General features: G+C 42.9%; 1 protein-coding gene across 1 annotated transcript in view; it reads right to left on the bottom strand.

The window, feature by feature from the left end:
• AOAH (acyloxyacyl hydrolase) overlaps positions 1–26,644 on the bottom strand; it is an 84,655-nt gene extending 58,011 nt beyond the window's left edge. The window contains exons 1-5 of the mRNA XM_065830117.2: positions 26,520–26,644; positions 25,975–26,129; positions 11,360–11,455; positions 6,898–6,958; positions 5,711–5,810 (exon numbers count right to left, since the gene is read on the bottom strand). Of these exons, the coding sequence (XP_065686189.1) occupies positions 5,711–5,810; positions 6,898–6,958; positions 11,360–11,455; positions 25,975–26,129; positions 26,520–26,644 (537 nt within the window). The remainder of the gene's footprint in view (positions 1–5,710; positions 5,811–6,897; positions 6,959–11,359; positions 11,456–25,974; positions 26,130–26,519) is intronic.
• Between the last annotated feature and the right edge of the window lie 458 nt (positions 26,645–27,102).

Here is a 27,102-nt window from a genome sequence, read left to right as displayed (position 1 = left end):
GAACTTGTAGCCGCTACCCATAAAGTGTGCAGAGGTCCTGGGGAGCAGCAATGCCCCACACGTCTGAATCCATGCAGTTCCAATGCCCAGCACTACACAAAATATCCAATATCCTGGGGCTGGGGGCAGGGGGATCATTGAGGTTTCATTCACTGCTTTCTTTCAATGCTCTCCACAGAGCCTGTGTATTCCCAGTAATGAATTTTTTTGCAAACAGATCTATTTCTCATCATAAACAAATGCACAGACCAACTTTAATTGTCTCTCATTTATCATCCTTGTTAGCCAGCTCTTCCCCAGGAGAGTGGATATTTACAAAACACTCGAGAAATTTTCCCTTCTAATTCATTTTCTTCATCCTTATACCAGGAGTATACCTAGAAAGGTACCAAAATGCAGCAGAGCTTGTTAAACAGCACTGGCAAAACTGGGTTTTGTTCTACAACTCCCACCTTTCATCCTGCAGAGGCCAAGGGGGAATCTTTATGATTGCATGAGACAGCCCAACCAAACAATATGTGCCCTGGACACAAAATAGTGACCTTCCCTGCAAGCTCACATCTAAAACACACGAAGCCTGACTTGGCTCTTTTTCCTCCCAGGGCAATTAGTCTCACTTCTGCTTATCTTACACCACTTGTTTCCTTTGGACTTGGACTCAGTGTGTTCTGGATGAAACATTTTGATTTACTTTTTCTAGCTTACCTCTGAAAAACACAGTCAATATCCATGAGCAATGTTCCCTTGACCTCATACTTTTGTCTGCCAGTCTCCCACCCTAAATGCCACTGTGTCTGTGGGTCAGCTGAGACTTGTTTCAGGGGACCTGCCTGGAGAAGCATCTGCATTGGTATAACACAGCTGCACGCAGCACACTGCAAACCCCACACCACCCTATTTCCTTTGGGTTTTTTTGGTGGAAAGTTAGGCTTGTGTGGCTTGGTGTTTGGTTAGCTGGGTTTTTGCTTTATTTGTTTTTGGCTTTGATTCTTATTGTAGTTGTTGTTTGGTTGGTTTATTTTTTCATTTTATGTTCCGCCAATGAAGAGGAACAGAGGAAATTGTGAAAAACAAGTGAAAGAAGAACTAGTGCTCAAACTGTGCCTTCTACTATTGCTTATCTATAGGTTGTTTCTTCAGGGCTTAGCTCTGACCGCAGCAGAAATAACTCACATTTCATTAGATTTTACCTGTTTCTAAAAAGAAAGACTGAAAGGAGGGCATCTTCCTCCCCAGGACCTATCCTGCCTCCCAGATGCTTGCTTTACAGTCTGTGGTCACAAAAGAAGGAAAGGGGTCCCCGTCACAAGGTCTACCCTTGGGTGGCAACCTGCTCTTATCAGGAATGCAGAAGCATTCTCTCCCTGGAGTTTGGTTCTGCCTCACCTCCTGGGAAGCAGTTCACATTTTCAGTGAAAGAGAGAGAGGAACAAGAAAAAATAGTGGGAGTGTTTTTATTTTATGGAACCCCAAATGCTTGCTTTTTTCCCAGCCAGAATTTGTTGGCTCCTACTTTGTCAAAGAACAGGCTGGCAGCAGTAATGTCCATAAGGGATGTAGCTTTTGCTTTTCACAAAGTCAGTGAAAGACCTGATAGAGGGGACACGTACCAGCATGAGTGCTTGTGGCAATGAAGCTTATTTTGGTAAGATAAAATGACATTAGCATAAATACATATATTTTTGCTGACTTAAAATGACTCCCAGCAAAATCCTGCTACTGGAGTGTAAGCTAAAGTCTGCAGCCACAAGCAAGGTCTCTGATAATCCAGAGCAGAAAAGTGATGGGGAGCAGAAGAGGCATTCTGAAAGTCAGAAAGAAGAGCATAAGCTCCTTCCAACACAGACCATTTAAGATTGCCAGTAGCAGGACTTCAGTGCTGAAGTTGAGCCATTATTCTGGCCCCAACAAAATCAATTAAAGTATTGCCATACAACCAAACAGGCCAGCTGGCTTGAAATGATCTACCGACAAGCTGAGAACAATCTCCCGCAAACCTGCTTGCTCCTGGGGCTAGAAGGGGAGCTTGGTAGGTGGTGCCTATAGCCCCTCACCCTATTTCAACCCTTTTTACTCTCTAGAGGAAAGGCCCCGCATCACAGGACCTGTTGCAGAAAATGCTCCACCATGCGAGCTGATAGACTTTTTTGACTGAAAAAACATGCAGTCATCCTAAACCAGGTAGCTTGGATACCTACCTGTACCCACTGTCAGTATTTTGGAGTGGTGCTGCAGCAAATATGAGAGCATCTGCTGTCAATGTATCTTAAACCACAAGGCATATTACAGCAGCTTGAGATGCTGCCCAGTTTTCAGCTACCTATGGTAAGCCTAGACTTGTGATGAGCCATATTATTTTGCCTCCTGACTTGAAGGAACCCACAGTGTTGCTACTTTCATACTAATGATAGAGGGGAACATCTCACTGGGCAAGAAACATGCAGTGTAGATGTGCAGCCTACTCATGTATATCTACCCACACTTCCAGCCCTGGCCCAGGCTCTGGTCTATGGGCCACTGATGGCAATTAGGGGCTCACAGGAACCCCATTATGAATGACAATCTGCTTGCATAGCCATGCTGGTAATCCAGGATCCACTCTTCCCCACCAGCATCAGGGGTCTCCTCCTGTCACTGTCCACCAGAGGGGCAGCCCACCTTGCCCAAGCCCCTGTGACAGAGTTGCCCTCACCCAGTTTAGATGATCTCCTCCTCCAGCTCTGTGCTGAGAGCACTGTGCTCTGTGCAAATGAGCAACATTTTTTATTCATAATTAGAGTCAAGTCTTGTAGAACAATCGCAGAGTGCTAATGGCTCCAAGTAGGTTGGCAAAAAATTAATTTGGGCTAATTTGTCAGGGACCAGGGAAGTATGTAATATAACGCATGTATCATTTATTCAGCTTGCAGTGTCTCCTTTATGTAGATTCTTCGCAAGGCCTCTGAAGCAGGGGCTCTTCCTTCCTCAAGACACACAATCTTCACTAGAGCAACATCAAAGAAACAGAACAAAAACTACTGACTGAAAAAGCAGCTACATGTTGATATTCAGCACCTTAAAGGCAATTAAAACCTGAATGTTACATTGCCTTTTGAGAGACAGTAATTCTATAATTATTTCACTCCCTTCACCACTACAAATATGATACCAATCCTGGGAAAATGGGCATCCAAAAATCTAAATGAATAAACGAAGTACCTGAAAATCAATAGAGTTGAACAAAATAGTCATTAGTATTAAAGTCTTGCTCAAACACTTGGCAGGGGACTGAGCCAACATTTGCAGGATCGTGTAACTGAAGTGATCAATCAAATTACAAACCAAAGAAGCAAATGTGAGGTAAACTGCATTTTATGCATCTGCATCTCTGACTGTATATTTTTTTTTCGCCCATAATTCATCTTTACTCAGTCTGACTTGTCACAGAGTTACCGTGGGCAATTTATCAACCACTTGAGCATGAACTCTAAGCACTGCTCTTCTCCTCCCATCTCCACCAGCCTCCTCACACTGTCTTGGGGCACCAGGTGTGCTAGAAAGGAAGGCACAGTCAGGGTAGTAAAATTGTTTTATTGGTAGAGTTTCCTTATTCTTGGTGAGAAACAAATACACCTTGACAGAAAGGGATTTAACTGCCACTTGGAAGAGAGAGAGTTTACTTGAGACACTCACAGGGTCCAGGCTACGAAAATAAGAGTTTAAATTTTGTTTAAAAAAAAAATCCCAAATCAAACCAAAATCATCTGTTGTTTTCCTCAAAGAAAGTGCAGTTGCTGGAGCTGTCCCTGGAGGTGGAAGGAGTCAACAGATTGGTCCCACACCTCCTCTGACAGATGGGAAAAGCTAACCAAAGATTTGAGAGCAACCCCATGAGTGGCAGCCTGTCCCCTTTGGTTGATAGGTCAGGAACTTCACTACAGGTCTTCTAATTTCTGCATGGGAGCCACCTCGGTTTAAACAGCCTCCCTGTCCAGACTCGTTAGCCTAGTTTGCTGTGCAGCCACAGAGAGTCCGTCCCTCTCTTTCAATGTAGGTGACTGCCTGCATCCTCTTTCACTCCAAGAGACAGCTTGCACGTCTGCCACCAGCAGAAGTCAGGGTGCAGGGTGGTTTCTGCTTCTCTTTGTTCCCTCACACAAGCGAGGAAGTCCACATAAAAATCTAACTCTCGTGCTGGCAGTGCAATGCACATGCCACCACCATTGCTACAGCTCCTGCTGTCCCCCTGAGTGAGTTGCTACACTGTGGGCTGGGGGAGCCTCCCAGCCCCTGCTGTACCCGCCCCTTTACCTGCAGGACTCCCAATTAAAAAAAAATAAAAATAATAAAGTCCCCACAGCCACTGACAAGGTCTCTCCTGCTGTTAAAAGTGCAGGGGAGGAAAAAAATAAGCAATTACCTGGTCAGAAGGTGCTAGAGACTCCTGAATGTTTGTGGGGTGATTAAAGACCTGGCAATTATAAATGGAGAGTTTGTAGTCGGGTGGTTCTGATTTAGCTTGGGGAAGGGTGGAAGGACCCATGAGCTGTTTTATCAATTCAGATGCAGAATTTCTGAAGGAACCCATTTGATGAAGTTTGGACAATACCCTGATTGAATCAAGTTTGAGGGGGCTTTCTCTGCTGCCTGCACTCCTCTTCTTTCACCCCTTCCTGGTTGCACACCCATATATCTTTATGTTGGTATACCATGAAGCATAGTAGTCACATGGGACACACCTGCTATAAAACAAATGTTACTGTCAGTCTCGGAATCCAAGTGTTTCTCCACACCTTAATACTGCCAGAACTAAATCCATCTTGGAGATGAACCACAGCTCACCAAATCCCATAAAAAGGCTCTGACTGATTTAAGTGGCTGTTGGATGAGGCCCCATGTAAAACATCTGGTGCAAACCTTTAGAAATCAAACTTATCTTTACCCATTCAGATGCAAGGAAAAATATTTCCAAAAACAGATGCCTAAGTGAATCACTTGCTTTTTGACACTGCCAAAACCTGACCATCACTCACAGGTTTTAGCGTGACTGGGGCTGCATGATGACTTGGAAAACAAAAGAAAACAAACAAACAAACCCTACCACAACTAAAAAAATCCCAAAACAAACTGTATCTGTCTAGACACCTATGTATGTGCCTGTGTAGCAAAGGTCTAGGACATGCAATCAGGTTACCATGGTGCAGCAGGTAACTGTACATAACAAAAGTAGTGGTAACTAATTATGTTTCCAGCCTGTGGTGAAAGATTATGCATGTGAACTTAAACCTCTTGCATTGCAGACTAATCCAAGTCAAACAGGCCTGCATTTGCAGCGGGTATCTAGAGCCTATACAGCCTGCCACAGCAAATCGGGCAATGTGGGGATAACTTATCATTCCATAGCAATGCTGTGCTGTAGATGAATCTCAGTATCTGGTTTGGAGTTACTGTACTGCTAATTTTATTTTCTCTACTCTTCTTTGACCCAGACCGGTACAAGAGAATTTGGCTCAGTAACTTCCACTGTCTGACAACAATGTTGTTGGTGGCACACACAGCTAGCATGTTATGCGCCTTTCAAATAGACCTTTTCTAAAAGTGTCCATGCTCAAAATTGTGAAGTTTATTTCCCAGACAATGCACATGTACTGGTAGCCTCTGTACTGTTCAGCTCCAGCTTAAAAGACCTTCCACAATCAGTAGCTTTGAGAAAAGTAGAAAACCTACTCACCTTGGGAGGAGGGTAGAGATGACAAAGTGGTTGGCCTGGATCCTGTTTACACAGCTTCAAGGAATGGCAGACCACATCGGCATTCATTTCCTTGTCTATGCTGAAGGAAATGGTGCATAAACAAAGACTATTATGTTCTTCTGGGTGCTTGAAGGAGAAGCTATTTCCATGGGAAGCCAACGGCAAACAATAACCTCAGCTCCTTTCACTGTGGCCTGAAATTGCTCCTCAGTTCATTGTTGGGTCCTAACGATTTTCTGCCACGACACCCTATTCAGCATTTAAAATTGGATCCCAGGATGATGAAAAAGCACCATGCTTTATACACAGCACCTGAATCAAATATATTATGATTGTTCTGGTTTTTAATCAATCATAAGTCTGACAAAGATTTTAAAGGTTGAAGTTAATGCATATGCAATTTGGCACATATGAATGTTCAGTCATTAACTCAAGAAAATAACCAGAAAACCTTCAAAGATCCTTAACCTTTAATCACCAAGCACAAGTGCTAGGATTGTTTCTTTCTTTTTGGGATACACCTCTGGGCTAATCAGGAATTAAATTAAAATGTCTGATTATAGCACTTCTTAGTCCTGTAAGCACTTTGCAGTCCCTTGACTAGTTTTAAAAATAAAAATAAAAACCTTAGGGAGAAAGAAGGTCTAGCACAAGCTCTGTTAATTAAACTAAGAACTTTCAAAGAGGAATAAAATGACCTACATTTTATTTTTTTAATCACTTACATTACTTAGTAGGCTTCCCCGAGAGTGTGTATCAAGGTTGGGGCTGAGAGAACATAGGGACTGACAATTAGCTTGATTAAAGGTAGAAGGGAAAGCAAGAGCCAAGTATTACAGTAGTATGACTCTGTAGAACCTGTCTCGCACACATGGGTTATTCATGTTCCACCCTCAGCCAAACAAGCTGAATTTCAAAAGGTAATTACATCAGGTGGGCCTGATCTGAGATTCAAATGGAGTATGAAAATGGTTACCAGTGGCAGCCTGTGTTTGCTCGCTCAGCAATAGCTGTGCTAAATGCCAAACCAGCATCACTCCCAAGCATCTCTGCTTTAATGATAATGTGATTTTAAGAGCGAAACCCCTGCACTTCAATCCAACAGCATATCTGTACATGTCAATAACAAGCTAAGCAAAGACCTGAGAGGATGCAGCAATACTTACAGTTCAGCTATGTGTGGTCCATAAAGTTCAGCAAGTACGTAACAGAATCCTTGCAGTTTTTCTAGAAAACATTTTTTTAAGCAATTGAGCACAGTGAAACTGGTTTTATAACAGCCAAAATACACCAGGAGCTGGTTCATTAAGGTGAATGCTGATTTACCTTAGGGGAAGGTGTGAATCCATGACCTCAGTAGAATACCAGAGAATGAGAAAGCCTGAATTTCTAACCTTGCCTAGAGCCCTTCTCTGACCGTAGGCACACCACATGATAAAGACTAAAAAGAGTAAGTAGCATTTGTTGAATATTCTGAGTATGGCATAGTGAAAAATCAAAAGAAATCATACATGCCACAGCATCTTCTAAGCAGTTTAAACAAACAGCTAAATATGTTTGCAAGAAGAAAGAAAACAAATATATAAACTGAAGGGCAGAAAGTGATGTAGGGCTTGATGCTACTTCTAGAGCTGCCTTGGAGCTTCTGAGGGTTTTTGCGAGTTAAGAGAATATGTTTTGGGTAGAGCAGGAGTTGCGCAGGAGTAATTACATTCAAACAAATATCTGACACTTTTCGTTTGGCTTCCTTTCACAGACTGCAGCTGTGTGCCTTTTTTGGGATGCTGGCTCAGGTGGCTTTCTTCAATCCTGGTGAAGCATGCCTTCCAGAAGACAGCTCATCAGAGATTTCTTTAAGATGCTGTTGTAAAAAATTGGTCCCCACACCTGAGCAAAGACACTTGCAGGGGGTTTAAATACAGGTAGGCCATGATGGTAGCACTGGTCTCATAGATCCCGTGAAGGAAAATTGACTATTTCTTGGCCTGAACAGACAAGAGCTGGTTAACCATTCGCATATCCAGTAAAGGAGGTGTCAGGCCTTGTTTTCGCAGGGGTGGTGTTGTGAAAAGTCATGAAGAGGCAGGTTCATACAAGTGCAGTGCTGACAAACTTGCAGCTGCTGAAATTCCTGAGACATGTCATTTTCTCTTGCACCTCCATTAACCAGACAGATAACTATTTGTACTTGGGGAAGAAAACATAGAACATCCTTGTGTTTCCCAAAGAAAAGCCTTAGAAAACCACAAAGCTGAATATTCAATTTCAACCAGCATCAGACTGGACATGCCCAGGGCTGGGGGTCTGCTGCATACAAGGTGGGCAGTTTTGCTCTGAGGAAGGTACGAAACCTTGCAGCACTGACTACATCAGCAGGGATGGGTTGCTCTTGCTCCTGCAGCTGCTCTTGCACCACGACTGCAAACACCGCAGCTGGCAATTTGCACCCAAAATAGGAGGACTGGCATCAGAAGGGCATAGCAGGGAATGAAAAGATAATTTCCCCAACACCCTCCTACTCATACAGTATTGCAGGTAGCTTCTGTAACTATGATAGCTGATTTTTCTTATCCCCTGCCAGGTGTTCTATTTCAATCAAGTTATTAGCTTCCTTTCTTTACCTCCTTTGCCATCTAACTCCTCTCTATTGGCTCTTTAAAAGCAATCTGCAAGTTATAAATTGGTTTCCTGGCTAGAATTAGATTTTATTCTTGCTCGCCTAAAAGGAAGGACATCACAGATATCAACAGCCCTGTGTTTGGTATCATCACTGATTAAAACACTCTCTGACAAGCCTTGCCTGTGGGACACCTGGCTTCCTATAGCAGTCAGAAGAGAAGGTGGCCGGCTTCCCCAACACCCCTCCCCGTGCATCACAGGCAGTGGTCTCCTCATGAGTTTCCCAAATCAGCTGGTTTCCATAACAATTCTGGCCCTGGAGGAGCCAGCTGGCTGCTGTAACCTGTCCTGGTAGCAGCGAGGAGGGGAGGGTTTGGCTGGCTGTCAAGCTCTGGGGAACTGACATTGGGGGTCTGCTGGTCACACTGATTTCTACGTGCTGATTTCCTTATGCGTATAGGAAACTTGACGTGTAAGTATCCCATGGTGTAACCAATGATGGGTAGAAAAAAGCACAGCAATAACATAAAATTATCGTCCTCTTGGAAGATACAGATGCCATTCAGGCTTTGGCTTTCAGCAAAACCGACCGAAGCCAGGCATAGTGTTTAGAGGACTTGCCCTCTGACCAGCCTGCATTCACCTCTTCACAAATCTCCGGTTCTGCTAACACACACAAGGAGAGGATTTTGCAGAGAGAAAGCTTCATTAGGAAAAAGTTGCATAAGTCAGAAAGGACGAGAAGAGAGAAAGAGAAAAAAACACTAATAACTTCGAGTGCTCAGGGCAAGAGAATAGCTTAAACTAAATGCTGGGAAAATTAGAGAAAATTTAGAGTTTATTTGCTTTTGTCCTGCTTCAGGTAAAAGAGATTCCCTAAACTGCCCTGTTCTTACATGATAAAAATCCAGGTTTTCCTCCGTAGCTTCACAATCCTAGAAACACAAATTCTGGCTGAATCCCAGAGGATAAATATTTACAAGAAAGATGGTACTAATCACGTTGCCATTTCCACTTGAGCACTAAGGTATTTACACAGCAGTGACCGACACAGAAGCAGAGCAGGACTCAGAGGCAACGCCAGAGGCAGATGGTCTCAGAGCACATTTTGGGTGTCAGATACCTCTGCTTCATCAAGCAGACAGCCAGTAGCCAGGTGAACATACATTCTTGCTAACAACGTCTCTTACACAGTAAATACTGCCCATTGCCTCAGACCTGGCCTTTTCTCGCTGCTCAAAAGCCTCCTTCATTCATGGTATTACGGTTCTTATTTTCACAGGTTCATTGGACGTGTTGCTGGAATCACACATGTTGCAAATATTTACATATAAATAAGGATGTGATCGTGTTTTCTACACAGCCTATGGGATCGAGTGGGATTGACAGGTACTGAATTTTTCTCTCTCTTTTTCTCTAAACATTTTTTGTACATCATGTAACTTTCCTGGAGGCTTGATCCAACCCCAACTTGATTGTATCAAAATTATAGGAAGCACTTAAACCACACAAGTTCTCATTCCCTTTTTGGCCCTAGGAAAAGCCCCATTGCCATTAATTTGTTGCTGTTACTCCTGCAATCAATTGTAGGCAAGTGTATAATAATGAAATTGTTCCTTCAGGTGAAATGGCATGGCCTGTTTTAGTAGGTTTGCTCCTTGTGAACATTCAAAGCTTTTCTACTGTTTCAAGCAGCAAGAAGCAGCTGTTGATTCCTCCTGGGCTGCGGCATTCACCTCCCGGGAGAGGATAAATCAGGTTACACTGTAGCTCCCACACAATCCATAGGATTTTTCACTCCTTTCAAGTTCAGGGTCAGTTTTTTCTATTGAGTGTATCCATGCATCTCATAGAAGGTAACTGGATTATACAGATTAACTACAGGGATAATAGGATTTTATGTTTGTAAAGAATGGCAGCTGAAAAAAATATCTTGACATGTCGTCAGTGGAACAAGGTCCACTGAGTGAATCATGAACACAGAGCTAGCATGTCATATTTTAAAGAAGAAAATTGTATTTTAATACCAGGATCAGTTCTTCTAATTGTTACTTCATGGTTATGTGCCTGTAATTTAAAACACTGAGGATATGACTTATGAAATATAAATCAGATAAGCATCATTCTATCAATGAATGAATCCCAGCAATTACCTCCCTGCTCCCTCCTGCATTGGGAAATCCTCTCTTGGAAAGGAGGAAATTAATATTCTACATGCATCTTCCATGAAACTAGGGTCTACAGAGCAAGATGGTTTCTCAGAAATACATTTTGTGATGTCCTATATAAATGACTTCTTCATTAAGAATCCTAAACCATCTTTTTACACTCATAACGTTAAAAGATATAATGAATATGAGATCTAGTTACTTAAATAGTAATAGGACTGGTCTGTGAGGCACAAAGCTCTTCTGGCATTCATGCTGTTCTCTATTTAGGGATGTGCATTCGGACAGCTAAGCTCCTTTGTACAGATAAAATAAAGGGCTTTGAAATTTGTATCATCGGTTACATTTCAATAGCTTTGCTGTGCACACCAAATGTTCACATCTTACACCTGTCAATCTCAGCTCATTTTTGAGATTTTTACAATAGCAGCTCTCTATACCTGCTGAAAACATTTTCATCTTCACCGTTCCTATAAAGACCCATATCAACAAAAAGGACAAATGGCTGGGCATACAGCGAATCTATTATTAAGCTGCTAACAAAGAGACAAAGTGGACAAAAAAGGGGGGGAAGGGGTCTGCATGTGTTGTTGCTCACACACATGTGGGCTTAATACAACCCCATCCTCTCTAACTTTGGGACAAAATCCCAGCTCTGAAGCCAAGTGAGACACACCACTGACTTCCCTGCAGATAGCACCTTGCTATCTTTCAGTTCCCTTCATTTAAGAAGGTACATAAGAAGTATATAAAGCTTTTTCAAACTCCACGTGTGAATTTTTAATTAACAGAGAAATACTGCAGTACCAACACAACATATGGCATATTATTTGGTACTTACCTGGTATGTAGTTGCACAGTCTCTCCATGGCTGCCTTTACTGTACTGTTGTGCCACTGTGCAAGCTGTTCAATTACAGACACCACAAGCACGCATCCTTCAAACAAACAAACAAAACGAGTGAATATGGTTATCTGTGAAGTGTGATGAAGCACTCCACGCCATCAAAGTATTTCAGGCATCATTGGGAATTTCATTTCTTGAGATGTTCCACGGCAGACGAGTGTTCAAGGGGAAAAAAATACCTGTGAATTTCTGACTTTATCCAAAACCTGTAAGTTATCGGAACGAGGATGCTGATGCCAGAGGAGTGCACTGAAGTGCCTGGCTTTTACAGCACTGGATGTTGCTCCTGAAAAAATGATTTTCCACCCTTTCAAGGATTAAGATTCAAGTAGCTGGGGGAAAAACACTGTTACAACTGCCTGCTTGGCCACCTGCTCTCTCATTATTTCTCACAACAAAAAAGGCACAGGTCTGTACTTGATAGGACTTCTATACCTTCTCCACACAAGCCACACAGAGAGCTACTGAAACTGAAAAGCAAATGGGTGTGACTGCCTGCAGAAGAGATGGCATGAAGCAAATGTGGCTTCCGCGGCTTCACTTCTTCACAGGGTTTCCTCTGAAGCCCCACAGTGCTTGGCATGCACAGGGCTGAAGGGCCCAGCTACGCATTTATTAAAGCCATAATGTCTTCAGAGTTCATTCTGCTCTGCTGCTGTGGTTGGAAAGAAACCACTTCCTATGACCTACAAAGCTGGTTATTTCTCATCTCTGAGTCTAATTGCTCCTTGGACTGGCTGTGGCTGAGACCCAAGAACTCACACACCGTTGTAAAGTGTTTCTTGAGATGTGCAGTACTTTTTCTGGTATTTTGGGGATGAAGTAGGTTCAATGTGATCCCCACACAGCAATCATTCAAAATCCACATGATGAACACAAGTGGTTCATTTCAATTCAATTTTAAATTGCTGTAGGCCAGCACCATGCTCTCTCTGCAGTGTCTTCACCATTTTATAAAGAAACCACATTTGGTGATGCAAAGTCTGACCAATATAGTCAGACCTGACAGTCAGAGTGAGGTCACTGCCTGGACTCGGAGCCTGTGTAACAGAGATGGGTATCCCAGGCAGCCAGGACACAAGGAGCCAGGACGCCAGTTCCCAGCAGCCTGAATAGAGATTTCTCTTGGAAATCCCTGTAGCTGAGCCCTGTTTCCTCCCTTCTGGAAGAAATCTCAGCTTTCAGGGCTTGCTCTGACACAGTTTGGAAGTGGAGGTGAGCTGCAGTATTTGGATGTAGCTGCAGACCCACTTTTTTCCAAAGCTCAAGAGCATTAATGTTTATGTTTTCAGACTGGCCAAACTCTTCAAAGTGATCTTTTAAATTCCTTCCAAGTACCTCTGTCTATGTGCTATTAAATCAAAGTGCTGTTTTTCAACATAAATAACTTTGATGCTCCTATGGATCAAGTAGCAAGTCAAAGAGGAGGTAATACAATTGGAACTTGCTGTAAGACCAATATCTTTGAGTCTTCTATTACTTCTTCTAGCCCAAATACAGAAATCTAGTGGAAATTACAGTGAACTTGCCATCTCTTTTGCAGGGATAAAAGCCCACTTCTCCATACTTATTAAATAAAATGCTCACTCCAAGTCCTCTGCAGAATGATTTATAAAGCTTGCTAAGAGCCATTACCTCCAGTCAGCCTAAAAGAACAGGAGAATAAATGGAGACAAATAGAACCAAGAAAAACGCTTGAAGCAAGTCATTCCATCTTCCATCTCCCTTCCACCCCTCAAAATAGCCACAGGCTAGCCCAAGGAATTAACAGTTAATTAAAACACAAGAGCTCATAAAGAAAAAAGTACAAGTAGAATAATAAAGACCCAAACTAAAACCAAAAGGTACATCCAAGCTGGAAGGTAAAGTGTGCTCAGGACTTGGGCTTGAAGAACAGCTCAGGGCTATCTGGCCCCTGTTAAACCACAAGTAGATGCCTTAGCACAGCCTTAACCCATGCCATGCTCCAGGCAATCATAGAATTACAGAACAGTAAAGGCCATCTAGTCCAACCCCTCTGCAATGAGCAGGGATATCTTCAACCAGATAATGTCTAGCCTGAATCTCCCCTCCTTTAGTTTAGAAGCATTACCCTTTGTTCTATTGCAAGTGGCCCTGCTAAAAAGTCTGTCTCCATCTTCCTTATAGACCCCTTTTAAGTACTGAAAGGCCACAATACGGTCTCCCCAGAGCCTTCTGTTCGCCAGGCACAATGCTTGTGCCTGTGCTGGGGACCAGTCCCCAGAGCACAGGTGGATGACAACACCCAGCTAAGGCAGGGCGGAGTTGAGATGTGTTTCTTAAACTTCAGTTGTTTGGGTGCAAGCCATGACCTGTACTGGCCCCAGAGACAGAAAAACAGACCCTGGCTTATTTGCAAGGGTAGCGTGAGCACAGCCACAGTGGACTGACCGTTGCTTAGGGCTGAGATGGCAGTGCATGTTCTTGAAACACACTGGAAACACACCTAAAAGGCATAGCATAACTTGGTTCTTACAAGGCCATATTATTAACACACATGAGCAACCTACAGATAACCAAAACTAGCCTTCTGTGTCTGCTTTATTCATGAGGATGGAGGCTCAGAAAAATTAATTTACCAACATGTTGCCTTAACCACAAAACCACATACTGTTTCATTGTCTTCCTTTCTCCTCTTACCAAGGTCAGGCCCTCATCTAACAATCTTGCTGTCTAGAAGTCTGAAAGACAAAAAGGAGTTCAAGCAGAAAGACAGCAAAAAGCTAGTCCTTTGATATTTTCTAAAGGAGATAGCTTTTGTTGTTTTACCTCTCATTCTTTTGCACCAGGAGCTTGAGGAAGCTATGAATAAGGATGTGCCAGAGCTTAGCGAACATGGGTCCAGGAGTCTGTGAGGTGTGAAGATAAGGAGAGAAGGAAACTCAGGAGACACAGAGGTTAGCAATGTTAGCAGAGGAAAATGCTTCAGTGGGTAGAAGAACAGAACTGAGCAGAGGGGCAAATGGACAGCACAGATGGACCAGATGCCAATGCAGCTTGAGAAGTAGGATGACCTGACCAGACTGTGAAACTGCAAGCCTGGATGCAAACAAAGCAAGGGAAAAGCCCCCATTGTGAGCACAAGCATGAGTCAAGACACAGGGGGGCAAGCGAAAATCAGAGGGATCTGGGATGTCATGTCCCTGAGACTCAGAAAGCTATCACACCAGGGAGCTGACAGTGTCACCAGCTGCAGCAGAAAGAAATTACACTAACTTTGCGTGTGCTGTGTAACTCAGCACCCCTGCACCTTTGACCAGGGCCTGCCAGCATGCTTTGCGGAGAGGAGATGATAGTTCTTGTCTCTTGGTCCCTGCCTGCCCTGCCCACCTCTTCCACCTGCCTCACTTCCTGGGCATCCTCGCTGAGTGGCATGGAAATGGGGGGCTCCAGCTGGGTCCAGCTTTCTAGAAGTCTATCTCCCACGTCCAGCACACCCTCATCCTCTGCAGGCCAAGAGTGTGCCATGCACTGTCACAATGCAAACGCTGCCCACCTCCCCCCAGCACCCTCACCACGGCTTGTGCCTCCTGTGTGGTGGTGGGTCTGCTTCAGCCACAAGCAGAATTCAACGCCTGCAGTATCTCTGCTTCCAGTTACAGCATCCTTGGGTGACAAAATGCTGGTTCCAGTGCTGCAAGGAGATATTTTATTTCAGTGCAAAAGCTGGCCAAATAAAAACATCCATGGAACAAGCTGACCCTCTCAAAATGGGAGAGACTAGCCCATGACATGGCCAGAGGAAAGTTCTTTCCTTGTCTGCTGGGGAAGATGTGGGCAGATAAGAAAAGAGCTTTCCTGTGGTTGCAGTGCTGCACAGCCCCATCGCACCTCAGAGCACTGCTTTTGCACTGAAATAGAGTTATTCACCCCAAGTGTAGGCTGAGCAGCCTGCCTAATGGTTCATCTCAGAGTGACGGTGCAAAGAGACTCCTCTCTCTCTGACTCAGATGTTGTCCCCATGACTCTCATTTTCATCATCACAGTGAGGTCTTCTTGCCTCCAGTAGAGCCAGTGCAGAGAAAGGGGCTTAAGGACAACCAGCCTGATTGCTCAAAATCCAAAAAGTTAGGCCGAGGATAAAAATAGCCTTGGTGTTTCTATTTCCTCTGTTATACAAGACAACAGTCTCCATGGAATGTGTTTCTCTCTCATGTTTGTCAAGGTACCACAGAGAGGGGGAAAAAGAAGAGCTATTTTTGATTCGGCTCTGCCAAATGGAAACAGAATTCTTAATCACAAACACAATCATGCAGGTAACCCTGCTCACAGAGCGGTCTCCCAGCAATTAAATGGAATTTTTTCATGTTGATTAAGTCAGTTAGACATTTTTATGTCTATTGAACCAGGCCTAAAGGGAGATTTGCTTCACATGAGAATTAATGGAGCCATCGCTGAGTTAGTGTAGTACTTAATGCAGTACCTTGGGCTACCAGATGCGATATGAATATAAATAACAATAATAATAGCCTGACTACTTGGGAAAACCCCACAGAGCTGAACTTCAAAATGTTTACTCTCCTAAACTAGTCCTTGCTATCACAGAGAGGATGCTTCTGGTCACACTATTATACCCTCTCTGACTCAGGTACCCACAGACCCCACTGTGGTTATTCAAATGCTTCCGCACAAATGCACTTATTCCAGATGAAATGCTATGCTTCACGGGGCAAGACAGTAAAGAAAGTCTTGACTGACTTTCAAAGGGGTCTGTAGTTCTACTTGGGGCATCCTCAGCCACAGGTGCTGCAGCTGAAGTCCCTAGACTCAAATCTGGGGAGCCTTCCTGCCCTTCAGTGGGAAAAGTGCTCCCCAGGAATGTGTGTCACCAACATGTGCCATCAGCTGATCTGCTCTGTGGTTCCCCTGTCTACCCGAGATTTTATCCGGTGCTCTTGGTCCATCTCTCTTTACTTCTCGTGGTCTGCTGGCAGCTCTTACTGCCCCACCATGGACCATGTCCATGGCGATGACTGCTTATGTTTGAGCTCTGGTGGCTTCAGAGCCTTTCATCAGGACCAGTTTTTGGGCTGAAGATTATAAATTACTCAGGAAAAAGTCTGCATCCTGGGAGAAGAGGAAGAGGAATGTCTGAGCGGACTCACTGTAGTCCAGGCAGTCTAATACACCCACAATCTCTTTTTTTTTTTTTTTTAAATAAAAATGTGCTCCTCCCAGTAATTCAGATTTATCTTTTAGGACAACCTATCTCCTGTGTTGGGCTACAGGCAAACCCCCAAGAGGTTAGTGTCTATAAATTAAAGTTAACTCAGACTGTCCTCGCTCCTTCTCCAAACCTGCCCTCTTTTTAATTGTATGTACCATCTTCTCTGGATTTAGTGACAGAAAAAGACTTCACTATTGGCTAAGCATAAGAAGTTACTACCCTCTAATGAAGTCAACAGAAATCTCCCTGCACACCAAGTATCATCAGAAATGCTAACCAGTTATCCTAGCCTTTAATAGGTCTTAATTCTGCTGGCTAAAAATGGAAAATAATTAGTTAGCTGAAAAGGACAGGGGGAACTCAGCTGTCTTTGGCTGTAGAAATCTCACTGTTTTAATTACTTATGATGTGTATGAGAATTTAAGCTTTGTAATACACTGGTATCAGTAGAAAAGCACTTCCAGATCTGGACAGTCATTAGCAACTATTGCTTCCTTTTAATTTAGTAGATATTTACATGCTATTTGTTTCTCTTCTTGAGCTGGGCACATATAAGGCAATGTAGATAGGCTTCATAATTAAAGGTTAAAAAAAGCTCTAAATTTTTTATACTTGCACATCATTTCTTCAGAAATAAGTTTCAAGAAATTGACTCTGTTTTCGCACTTCAATAACAGGTTTCAGTGCCTTGACAGGCTGAAGGATGCTTTCTTCGGAAGAAATTCATTGGTATTTTAATACCTACCAGCCATTAGAAACTAGACTCTGGTATTAATAAAATGCCTGTCTCTTTTCATGATAGTTTGTCCCATCTGCTATTAATTTCTGAAGAGATAAGAGAAAACCATAACCATTTTGCTCAGCAGCAGTAATCTGAAAACTCATACGTCAGGAAGTACTTCTCTTCATGAATTTGAAAATAGTGTGTAATAATAAAATGACATTTCCAATAAGCTCAGGAAAAAAAAAAATCATACTCCAATAAAAAATCAGAGCTAGAGAAATTCATTTCTTCACTGTGAAGCCTCTGGCAGTTTGAGCAGACTATTTAACTTAATCCACTTCTGCCGCACACGTTTGAAAGCCTCTATAATTAGAATTATACCCAGGGATGTCAAGAAGTGTCTGGATAGTGAAAGCTGCCTCTCTAAGTTTCAGATTTGTAGATATATTTGTCTGAGTAAAACTCTGTTAAATGGGATTTCTGGCACCTGGCACATCCTTCTTTGCCATCTTTTGCTCACATTCCTGGGTGTTGGAGATATCTCTTGCCCCTCCAACCATATCACTGTTCCCCAGCCATAAATTAAACATATCCCCTGGAGCACAAGGAGGAAATAAGCCCAAGAAAGTGGCCCTGGACACAAATAGCTCCCTGCAAACCCTGCCAGCCAGGCTGTGGTCACCCTGCTCGCTCCTGGTGGAGCAGGAGCTGGAGCCTTTCTTGGCAAAGAGGCAAAACTCTGCCTCAAATATCTGTCTGCAGCACCAAGACCCTGTGTAAGTTAACCTATCTATCACATTGCTGGTTTTATAGAGAAGATGAGGGTTTTCCCAAAACATAATCTTTGCTTCTTCCTTTTAGAGGTCATCATAGGCTCAAATGTAGTTCTTAAAGCCTAAAGATGAGGAGTCCCCAAAGCCTGTTTACAAAAGATGATACTGCTACTTCTCATGCAGATGTTGTTGATCTGGTGTAAAAACAACTCCTTTCTAATGCATCTAATCCAGTTTCAATTCCACATGGAACAAGACATTCCTATTTGAAATAACAGCGTTCACACGGGGAGCTAATAAGAAATAAGGTTTTGTCCTCTGAGATGGAGACATGCACATGGGTGTTCTAGGTACAGGCAGACCATGGAAATGCAAAGTTACAATACAGAAACGTTTTCTTTTTCGCTATGCATTCCTTTCCTAATACTTCTCAATACCCATTTTGCCATCTTTTGCTGCTTCTCAGAACTGAGCTGATACTTTCAAAGAACAGTCCTCTATAACCTCAAAATTTCATTCCAGTGTGGAAATATAAAGCTCAAATGACATACCTGTACATGCAAACTTAGGATAGTTATTTTCCCATATACACGCAGAGGATTTGTTGCTTTGAAAGGTAATTTAGAAAAGGAACTGACTGTAAAAGTCTTTTAACTCAGACTTTGCTTCCTATTCCATTTACAGTGTTAATGTATTTCACAGAGATACTGAAGTGATGGAATATAATTATAGGTATCCATATTCAAATCTGTTGGCATATACCAGACCTTTTCCCCCTAAATTTTCTAAGTGTCATAAAAGATCTTGGAAATGCTAAATAGTACACTATAACCAAACCTGTCACTGGACATAAAATTACATATACCGGCTAAAGACATTTAAAAAATATTAATATCAATATGGCAGTGTTTTGAGTGCATTGTAGCTCTGTAACAAAACCAGCAAACCCTAGAATATCAATTGTGATTTCTGTTGCTCATGCAATAGCAGTGAGCCACTTCAGACCCCTAACTTCAGAGTTCTGTGTATTCATTATTGTTTCCTTAAGACACCCAAAGAGGACTGTGATACGGTTATGCCAGTACAGAAAATTCAGTTTCTGTCTAGTAGAAGACTCTGGTATCCATACCTGCCAGCCAAATGTATCCCTAGCGATTCCTACATTACACTTTAAAGAACTTCATTTAACAAAATCTATAACTCCAAGCATTTCCAATTGAAATGCTTTCTGCACTAATTAAGAGGGGGGAAAAAAGTGTATGTATGTGTGCCATTAACATATTTTTCTTTTACAAATCAGAAAAGTGTATTAAAAATTTACTGAAGGCTGCATGGTTGCAGGGGTACCTAATGTAAGTGGATATATTAATCCTTGTCACAATGGTTTGACCATTTTAAGATTCTGAATGCACAAACTTTTTTTCGGATATACAGTTCCTAAAACTGCTTAAAGTGATTGCTTAAACATAAGCAGAAGTTCTGTACAGGGCTAACATATGAACAAGTGTCGGAGGCACACACCTTGTGGCAATCAGCAACCAACTAGATCATTAATACTTAATAAATAAGATTATAAAAAGAAACTTACACCAAAGGCAAGCACCAGTAAAGAAAAACATACAAGACTACCCATGTCTACCAATGAGCAAAGAAATACATATGACTGTGTACTTACATACACATACATGTATATATCTCGGTATGCTAAGCACACCTTTTTATTGTGATCGATAGATATATTTGCATTTTACAGACATAAACTTCCAATAAGACTTGGTGTGATTTTGAAAATTAAATTTTTACCATCAGTTGCTGGAAAATGTGAATCCCTGTAGAAAACATTCTTATTTTAATAGCAGCTTTATTATCACTACAATACTGCTCAAATGCCTGTGGTTTTTCTGTTCAAAGTATAATCATAGGAAAAAATTTTATGGTCAGATTTGGTATTTATTACTGATCATCAGGCCAAATTTTGCCACTGACTAAAATGAGCAATGTTGATGAAGTGAACAGAGGTGCTGTGGCTTGGCACTGCTTTATCTGGACTCAAAGTCGATTCCCAGCCTTTTAGAGCAAAATACATTGTAGTGCTACATTGATATTGGGCATGGCCTTTTTACAGAACTCGCTGAGCTGTAAATTATACGTTCTGTCATGGTGCCTCCCCATACAATATGTGTACAGCTACTTTGTCTGAGCGCAGTTATTAAAAGCCTCCAAGTCCATTTGGTGTGTTCCATTGTGTTGAGGTTATTGGGAACTCCAAATGCCACCGGTCCTGCTGCCGCACCACAGGGCATATTTCATCCCTGCACTCACACACAGCTTGACGGAGGCAAACTGTTGGGGACATTGACTATCACACAAATCAACACAGGTAGAAGCCGGTGTTTTACACTGCTTGGAAGCTTGGAAACATCCATTCTTTAATGTAATTGAAGCTAAAAATATGTTCCAAAAACATGCTTCTTCATACGCCAGGAATTATATGCTAGTGGGTTAGGGGAAGAGGTGACCTGCAAAGTTTGCTGAGAATGGCATTATATTGAGTATAAAGACAGGGAAATTTGCTTCTCCGGCTGCTGACTCGCAGGATCTCTGCTCATGAGCAAAGGAGATGGAAAGCGCTGCTGTCTGACTCTATTGAGCACTCCCTGACTAATCGCCTCCTTCCAATAAGGGCAGCCAAAGTTAATCGCCTAAAGAGCAGGGCAGTCTTGCTGCTGGGGAGAAAATAAATAAACCCTGCTATTTGTAAATGGTTCATGTGGTCACAGCACAGAAACCCTGAAAAGCTGGCCTAGCAGAAGTCATCTCACACAAGCCTCTGCCCTAGTAGCTGATCTATGGCATATATGTCATTCCAAAGGGACAGGGCAGACACAGACCTGTTAAGATCTCTAATGAGGTCTTCCACAGCCTTCTCAGGAACTGGTGACAGGTCTCACTTATCACTACGATTAGAAAATTTTCTTCCTAACCTAGATGTCCCTATTGGTATCCATTTCTGTTATTTCTTGGCATAGCTGTTATGAACCTGGAGAGCAGATCACCTCTTTAATGTTTTAGAGGACAGATATCGTGTTTTTTTTTCTCAAGTTTTTCTTCTCTAGACTTAATAATTCTAATTTATTCAGTCTTTCTTTACAGTTCATGTTTGTTTTTCTCCAAAATCTCCAGTCACTCTCCTGTTGACACATCTCGGTGTATGCAGCATGTGCATTCTTTGTGACAGCATGCCATCATTGTGCCACTAAGCCCAGATAGATGATCTTCCCTAGGGATGCTACCCTGCTGGTTGTTCCTCATCTGCTACGTGTGTCATTGACTGCTTCTGCTGAAGTGCCTTCAACATACCCATACTAAAATGATCTTTTTGGGGGGCAAGTACTCCAAGTTTTCAAGATTGTTTTGAATTTAATCCTGCCCTCCATTGCAAACTTTTTCAGCTTTAAATGAGCTTCTAATTTAATAGCACACTATTTCATTATCCTGGCTAATGAATATATTGAATGATACTATGTTCAAAACAGAGGTCCAGGAAAGACCTCATTTTGTACATCCTTCCACTTAGGGAGTGAGTCACTCATAATTACTCTCTGAACAAGGCCACCCATCAGTTTTGTCCTGCCTTGTAGAAACTTAATCAATGTCACATATCTCTCAGCCATTAGATTAGTGCTTAGGTGGTGCCAAAATCCCTGCTAAAGTCCAGCTGTAGTATCTACTACTCCTTCTGTGCTTACATGCCATTATCACACCAGAAAAGAAAATTAGATTGATCTGACATTGTTTCTCCTTGATAAATCCAGTGAGGATCTTACTCATATTTACTTCTGAAAGGCGCTTTTACAAAGTTTTATTAACTATTGCAGGATTTTTCTAGGAATTGATGTTTAACTGACTGATCCACAATTCCTCAAATTTCCTTTCAGCACCATGTTGAAGAGAGATGAACACAGCAGTTCCCTCCTGCTTTTCAGCATCTCCCCCGCTTTCTGTGTCCCCCAGGGCAGCTTCTGCCTTTCCTGAGGTTGCTTCAGATTCTTCTGGATGAATTCACCTTTGCTAAAGAAAAGGATAATTTGCAAAGACCCTTTAATGGCTTTGTTGTAATTCAGGGTGGTGAGAGGTGTGGAATAAAACCTTTAAAAATTAATCAGAAGTAGTAGAAAATTGAAGAACATGATCTTAGGTACGATGAAACATTAACAGCAGTGTGAACAGTTCGCAGTGTTACTGTACTGTCTTTGTGAACTTAAGTAAAACTTTACTTGCCCTGTGAAATAGGCAGAATTTTTTTCATTTAACAGGTGGGGAAATCAAAGACCTGAGTGTCTAAAGGGCTCACTCAAACTTGTTTTTTGAGAGAAAAATACACAACGTCTTGTTGTCAGGATGTCCAACTGAAATTCTGAGGTTGCACCCAGCAAAAGGGTTTCCAGGTCTTGTCCTGAATAAATCCTTTAAGCCATACTGCCAGTCAGTAACAAAGCCAGAAATAAAAACCAGACCTAGCATCCAGCTTCAAAACCAGTGCACAGAGCAAAAATAATCACCATCTTTACATGAGGAAAAACAGCTTCATGGGCCTTTGTATAACGGAAAACTTACTAAAGCCCTTTTGTCTACCATAAGGAAAAAGCAGAAGAATATATCACACACCAAGCATGCAAGAGGCCCAGAGGAAGTACTTGAGCTGACTTCATGTTATGCAAAAGGCGGGTATTTTTTCCAGCCTGGGGAGGCAAGAAACACTGATGGAAAAAAGAGACTGTCAGATATTGGGAATTTTTTTTCTAGTTACAGGGCCAAAGAAACACCATGTATCTATTTAAGAGCAGGTTGGAGATGGTTAGGAACTGCTTTGGTATACTACATCTGATCTTATGTAGGATCATCATCAGGTCCCTTGCCTCTCTTTTCCATAATTCTAAAGGGCAGTAGTATTAAAGCCCTTTTTAAGTGGGAACACTTTACGGATGTTTTACTTTTACACCAAGTCAGTTAAGATTTTCCCTGAATTAAGCAGGCAAATTTTTCAAGAAAATGCAGCAAAAATGATGTGACTTTTTCTGTAGTTACTGAGGATGACTAACGTCTCTCCAGATGTTTTCTAACACAAGTTTGCTGTAAAAAAGTCACCTTCTCTTTTAGACAAGTAAAAATTTGAAAGCAGAAATGTTTTGGTCAGCCTCCCACTATGTCATCTGAATTGTTCAGCCTGTTGTGGCACTTCCCTGGACACATACCCTCCTCTCTAACTGCCTTATTCAGTATCAGCATATAGGTGCTTCCCAAAATACATTTCCTAGGATGTGCTAAGAGCATGGAAGTCCCTTGAAGCATCCAGATGCTTTCCCAGTGTTACCAGAGTATACCAGGGAAGATGCAGCCAACCCAGGGAGCACTGTTAGCAAGGGCAACAGAAGGTGGCATCAACCAAGTTATATCACATTCAACAGAGCTACCAGAGATGCATTTCACTCTCCTGTCTTATCATTTCTACATTTTTCTTTAAGAAGTGTGATACTTTCAGTGGAAAGGCTTAATGGAAAATATTTTCTTGGGTTTGTTACTGAAACAGCATCCATTTTCTGACTGGCTTTGGCTACTAACATAGCAATCTCGATCGTGCAGGTGGTACACACAGGAGTGATCAGAAATGACTATTCAATGTGCAGACACCTCATTTCCCTCAGAAAAAGAGAGGCAAATAGCTTTGAAAGATTAGACATCTGACCACACATTTAACTTGCATTGAAAAGTCAATTTCTTCAATAAAATCTCCTACATATTTGGCATTTTTCACATTAAAAATGCTGTCTCGATCTATAAGGGCAAGGAGACATGGAGGAAGTTCTTGGGGCTCTCTCCCATTGCCTTCCCAGATGGAAAACTGAACTAGCAGGGTCTGGGGTTGAGCTGTTGAAAGGAAATCACAAGCTTCCTCCCACAGCTGAAGTTAATCTCAGCTTAATTTCTCCTCCTAAGAGGGCTGGTCACTGAATCAGCCACAAGAACTGACATTATCCCTGCTCCACGCCACAGCAGGTGTAACCCACAGCTCCTCCCTTTCCCACTTGTGAAAAGGAAGAGATGTGGATGGATGGTTTGTCAGTGTTTTCAAGGGTTACTTGAGAGAGCAGATGATCAGTGAAAGCCCAGAGGTGGCCTTCTGGGCTTGCAGGCAGCAGCTCTCCTTGCTAGGCCTGGCCTGTGTGGTTTAATGCCCTGTGTGCTTCATTTTTAGGTTGTGGTTCACAGAGGTGTAGACAGTCTGTTTTGGTCCCAAGTCAAGCTCATGTGGAGGCTTTCATGTGAAGGGACACCTCAGAGAGAGTAACTGGTGTGGGAGGCAGTTTTTTTGCTGTCTCCCCGCTGACCAAACATACTGGGGAGATGCTCAGTGGTCCCAGCAAAAAGGCTGGTGCACAATTTATCTTGTGCAAGGCAAATTCAATCCAATGTACAGTCACTTTAGGAATTTCGAGCCTTGCTGGGACAAGAGGATGGAAAGGACAGACAATGCTCATATCTGACATCTGAAAAGCAGCAGTGTAAAAATCATACGGGTGAGCACGCTCTCCGCCTTTCCTGTGACATTGAAATGGTAGCTGCCTAAAGATCTCACCATTAAAAACCACCACTTCCCTCTCGCTCTGGCAGCTGCCGGGTCACTGCTTATGTGGCTGTCAGCCCAAACAAGGTCAGTCCCTGACAGCCATTTCTGCTTTTCACAACTTGCTCTCATTTTCTGGCTGGTGGTTGAACCCCAGCAGGAGCTCCGCAAACCTCACCGATCTGACTTCACCCCATTTTCAGTTCACCCTGCCTCACCAGTCCCAAAATCTGCAGGGGCACTGCAGACGGCCCAGAAGTGATGCAAAAGCTGTTTTTATCAAGTGTAGGATTATTTCTAATTGTGTTCCTTGAGCCACAGAGAAAATAATTTGGGGCTGAAAGGAAATATTTCCTTCTGAATGATGGAGAACTGCGACAGGATTTATGTTTACAGCACAAAAGCTAAAAGAAAAGAAAATAAAATGTTTGATCATAATGCATGAATCATATCCATCAGTTAGAACTTGCTTACATATAAAATATAAGCTACCACATCTCTTTAGGTGTACAGTTTCCCACCAAGGGCATTTCTGGGGCAGAAATACCCACAGTTCATGTTGACTTTGGCATTATTGGTCTTGCTTTTGGAATCACGTAAACAGCTGAGGCTTATAGGATACCCCCAGCTATAGCTGCTGGGGAGATCACCACAGTCACCAAGTGACATGAGAGGAGGGGTTGCCAAAACATGCTCACCCCACTTTAGTACATGTCATGCAGATGCATGTGCTCACGAAACAGAAAGGAAATGTGAGGAAACAGACCTTGCAACTTGGCTACCCGGAGATGACCATCCAGACCACAAAGCTCTCTGGCCTGCATATGGACCAACAATCCTTAAGAATTATTTCCTAGGCAATGAAATCAATGAGGAGACCCTGGGCAAGTCTGCAGTTAAGCCAAAAGCATTGTGAACCCTAACAAATACCAGAATCCCATAACAACTTGTTTCCAGACCTGCAGATGTTAAAGCCAGCTTTTCAGATGCCATTCCCTGCAGAGTAAAAACATGAACTTTGGGAAGTAGCCACTCAAAAACAAAATCATAAAATAATTCCAGACACCATGCTGGCCTTGCAAAATCTTTGGTGGTTATTTCAACAAAGACTACGAGTATTTTGTGGTATAGCTGTTGAAATAGATAAAGGAGTGATTTATGATGTGCAGAGGAATTCTCAACTCATCAGTGAAGTAACAAACGAACTAGTCCAGCAGGCAAACAAAACCTGAATACATACCAACGCAGGTGTGTCCTTTGTACAGTCCGGAGGGGAGCGAAGGGGCTGGTGGGTCATTTCCGTGGCGGAGAGGTGAGGAAGAGGCAGCCTTCAGCAGAAGCGTGAGCCAGAGGACGCAGAATAAATTAAGGAATGTTTGCCTTGACCCCCTCATCCTAAGGAATCAAAAAAAGGAAGAAATCAAGTGGGAAGGGCACACATGGACCTGTATTCCCTGAATGCTCAGGGAGCATCCTGCATCCTTCTTTCCTGAGCAGCTTGCTGTAAAAGGAGGCTCGGCACCCATGTTGCTTTACGTAACGCAGGGGCTGCTTTCTGGGGGGAGGACACCCACATCTGCCCTCTCATGGGGTGGATGGAGGATCCCACACCCACACATAGCAGGTGCTCTCCTGGCTCCTGCCCTCTGCACACCCCTCAGCCCCTCTCAGTCCATTTGGGGGGGCATCCACCACATCCCAGTGAGACCCATACACATGGGCACCCCAGGTCATTCCCAGCACCCCCCCCACGCCCCCACTGCCCCATTTGCAGCTCTTCCCAACCTGCTGGCCTGGGAGGACCAAGGGGGTTGCATGAACAGCTCTGGCTCAGCGCTGCTGTGTCTCCTGCCGTAGCGGCAGATGACTAACGACCTTAAACCACAGTAGTTGCCGGAGCCACTCAGCATTAATAACGTAAGACACTCCCCTGAACAACTAGTGTTGCAAAAAGAAAAAAAAAAAAAACACAACACAACTCCAGAAAGCCTTCCCCCTTGCTGTCTCTCCTCTGCCCTCCTCCACAGACAAGAAAAAAATCTGTATCTCCGTCTGCTTCTGTAACATTTTTCGAGCAGCATTTTCATTTGAGAGGACCAGGCACGAAAAATAAAAGCAAGATGCCACCGGGGCGGGAGTCACAAAGGGGTGAGAGGGACAGGGCTCCCACACCAGGGTTTTGTCAGGGCTTTGTTTCTGCTGGGGTCAAGCCATGGGAACAGGAGGCAGCTGTGGGGGCTGAACCTGTCTTCACATCAGCTTCGAGGGCACTCATTTGCAGCTCCCAGCTGCCTGCAAGGCTTGAAAAATCCTGAACATTTCCTGCTTTGGCAGTCACAACAACTAAAGGTTTCCCTGTCTCTTTTTT

This window comes from Patagioenas fasciata, chromosome 2, assembly GCF_037038585.1.
Source record: "Patagioenas fasciata isolate bPatFas1 chromosome 2, bPatFas1.hap1, whole genome shotgun sequence".
NCBI classification, from domain to species: Eukaryota; Metazoa; Chordata; class Aves; order Columbiformes; family Columbidae; genus Patagioenas; species Patagioenas fasciata.
Note: the sequence above shows the minus strand (reverse complement) of the source record. Positions and strands in the feature narration are given on the sequence as shown.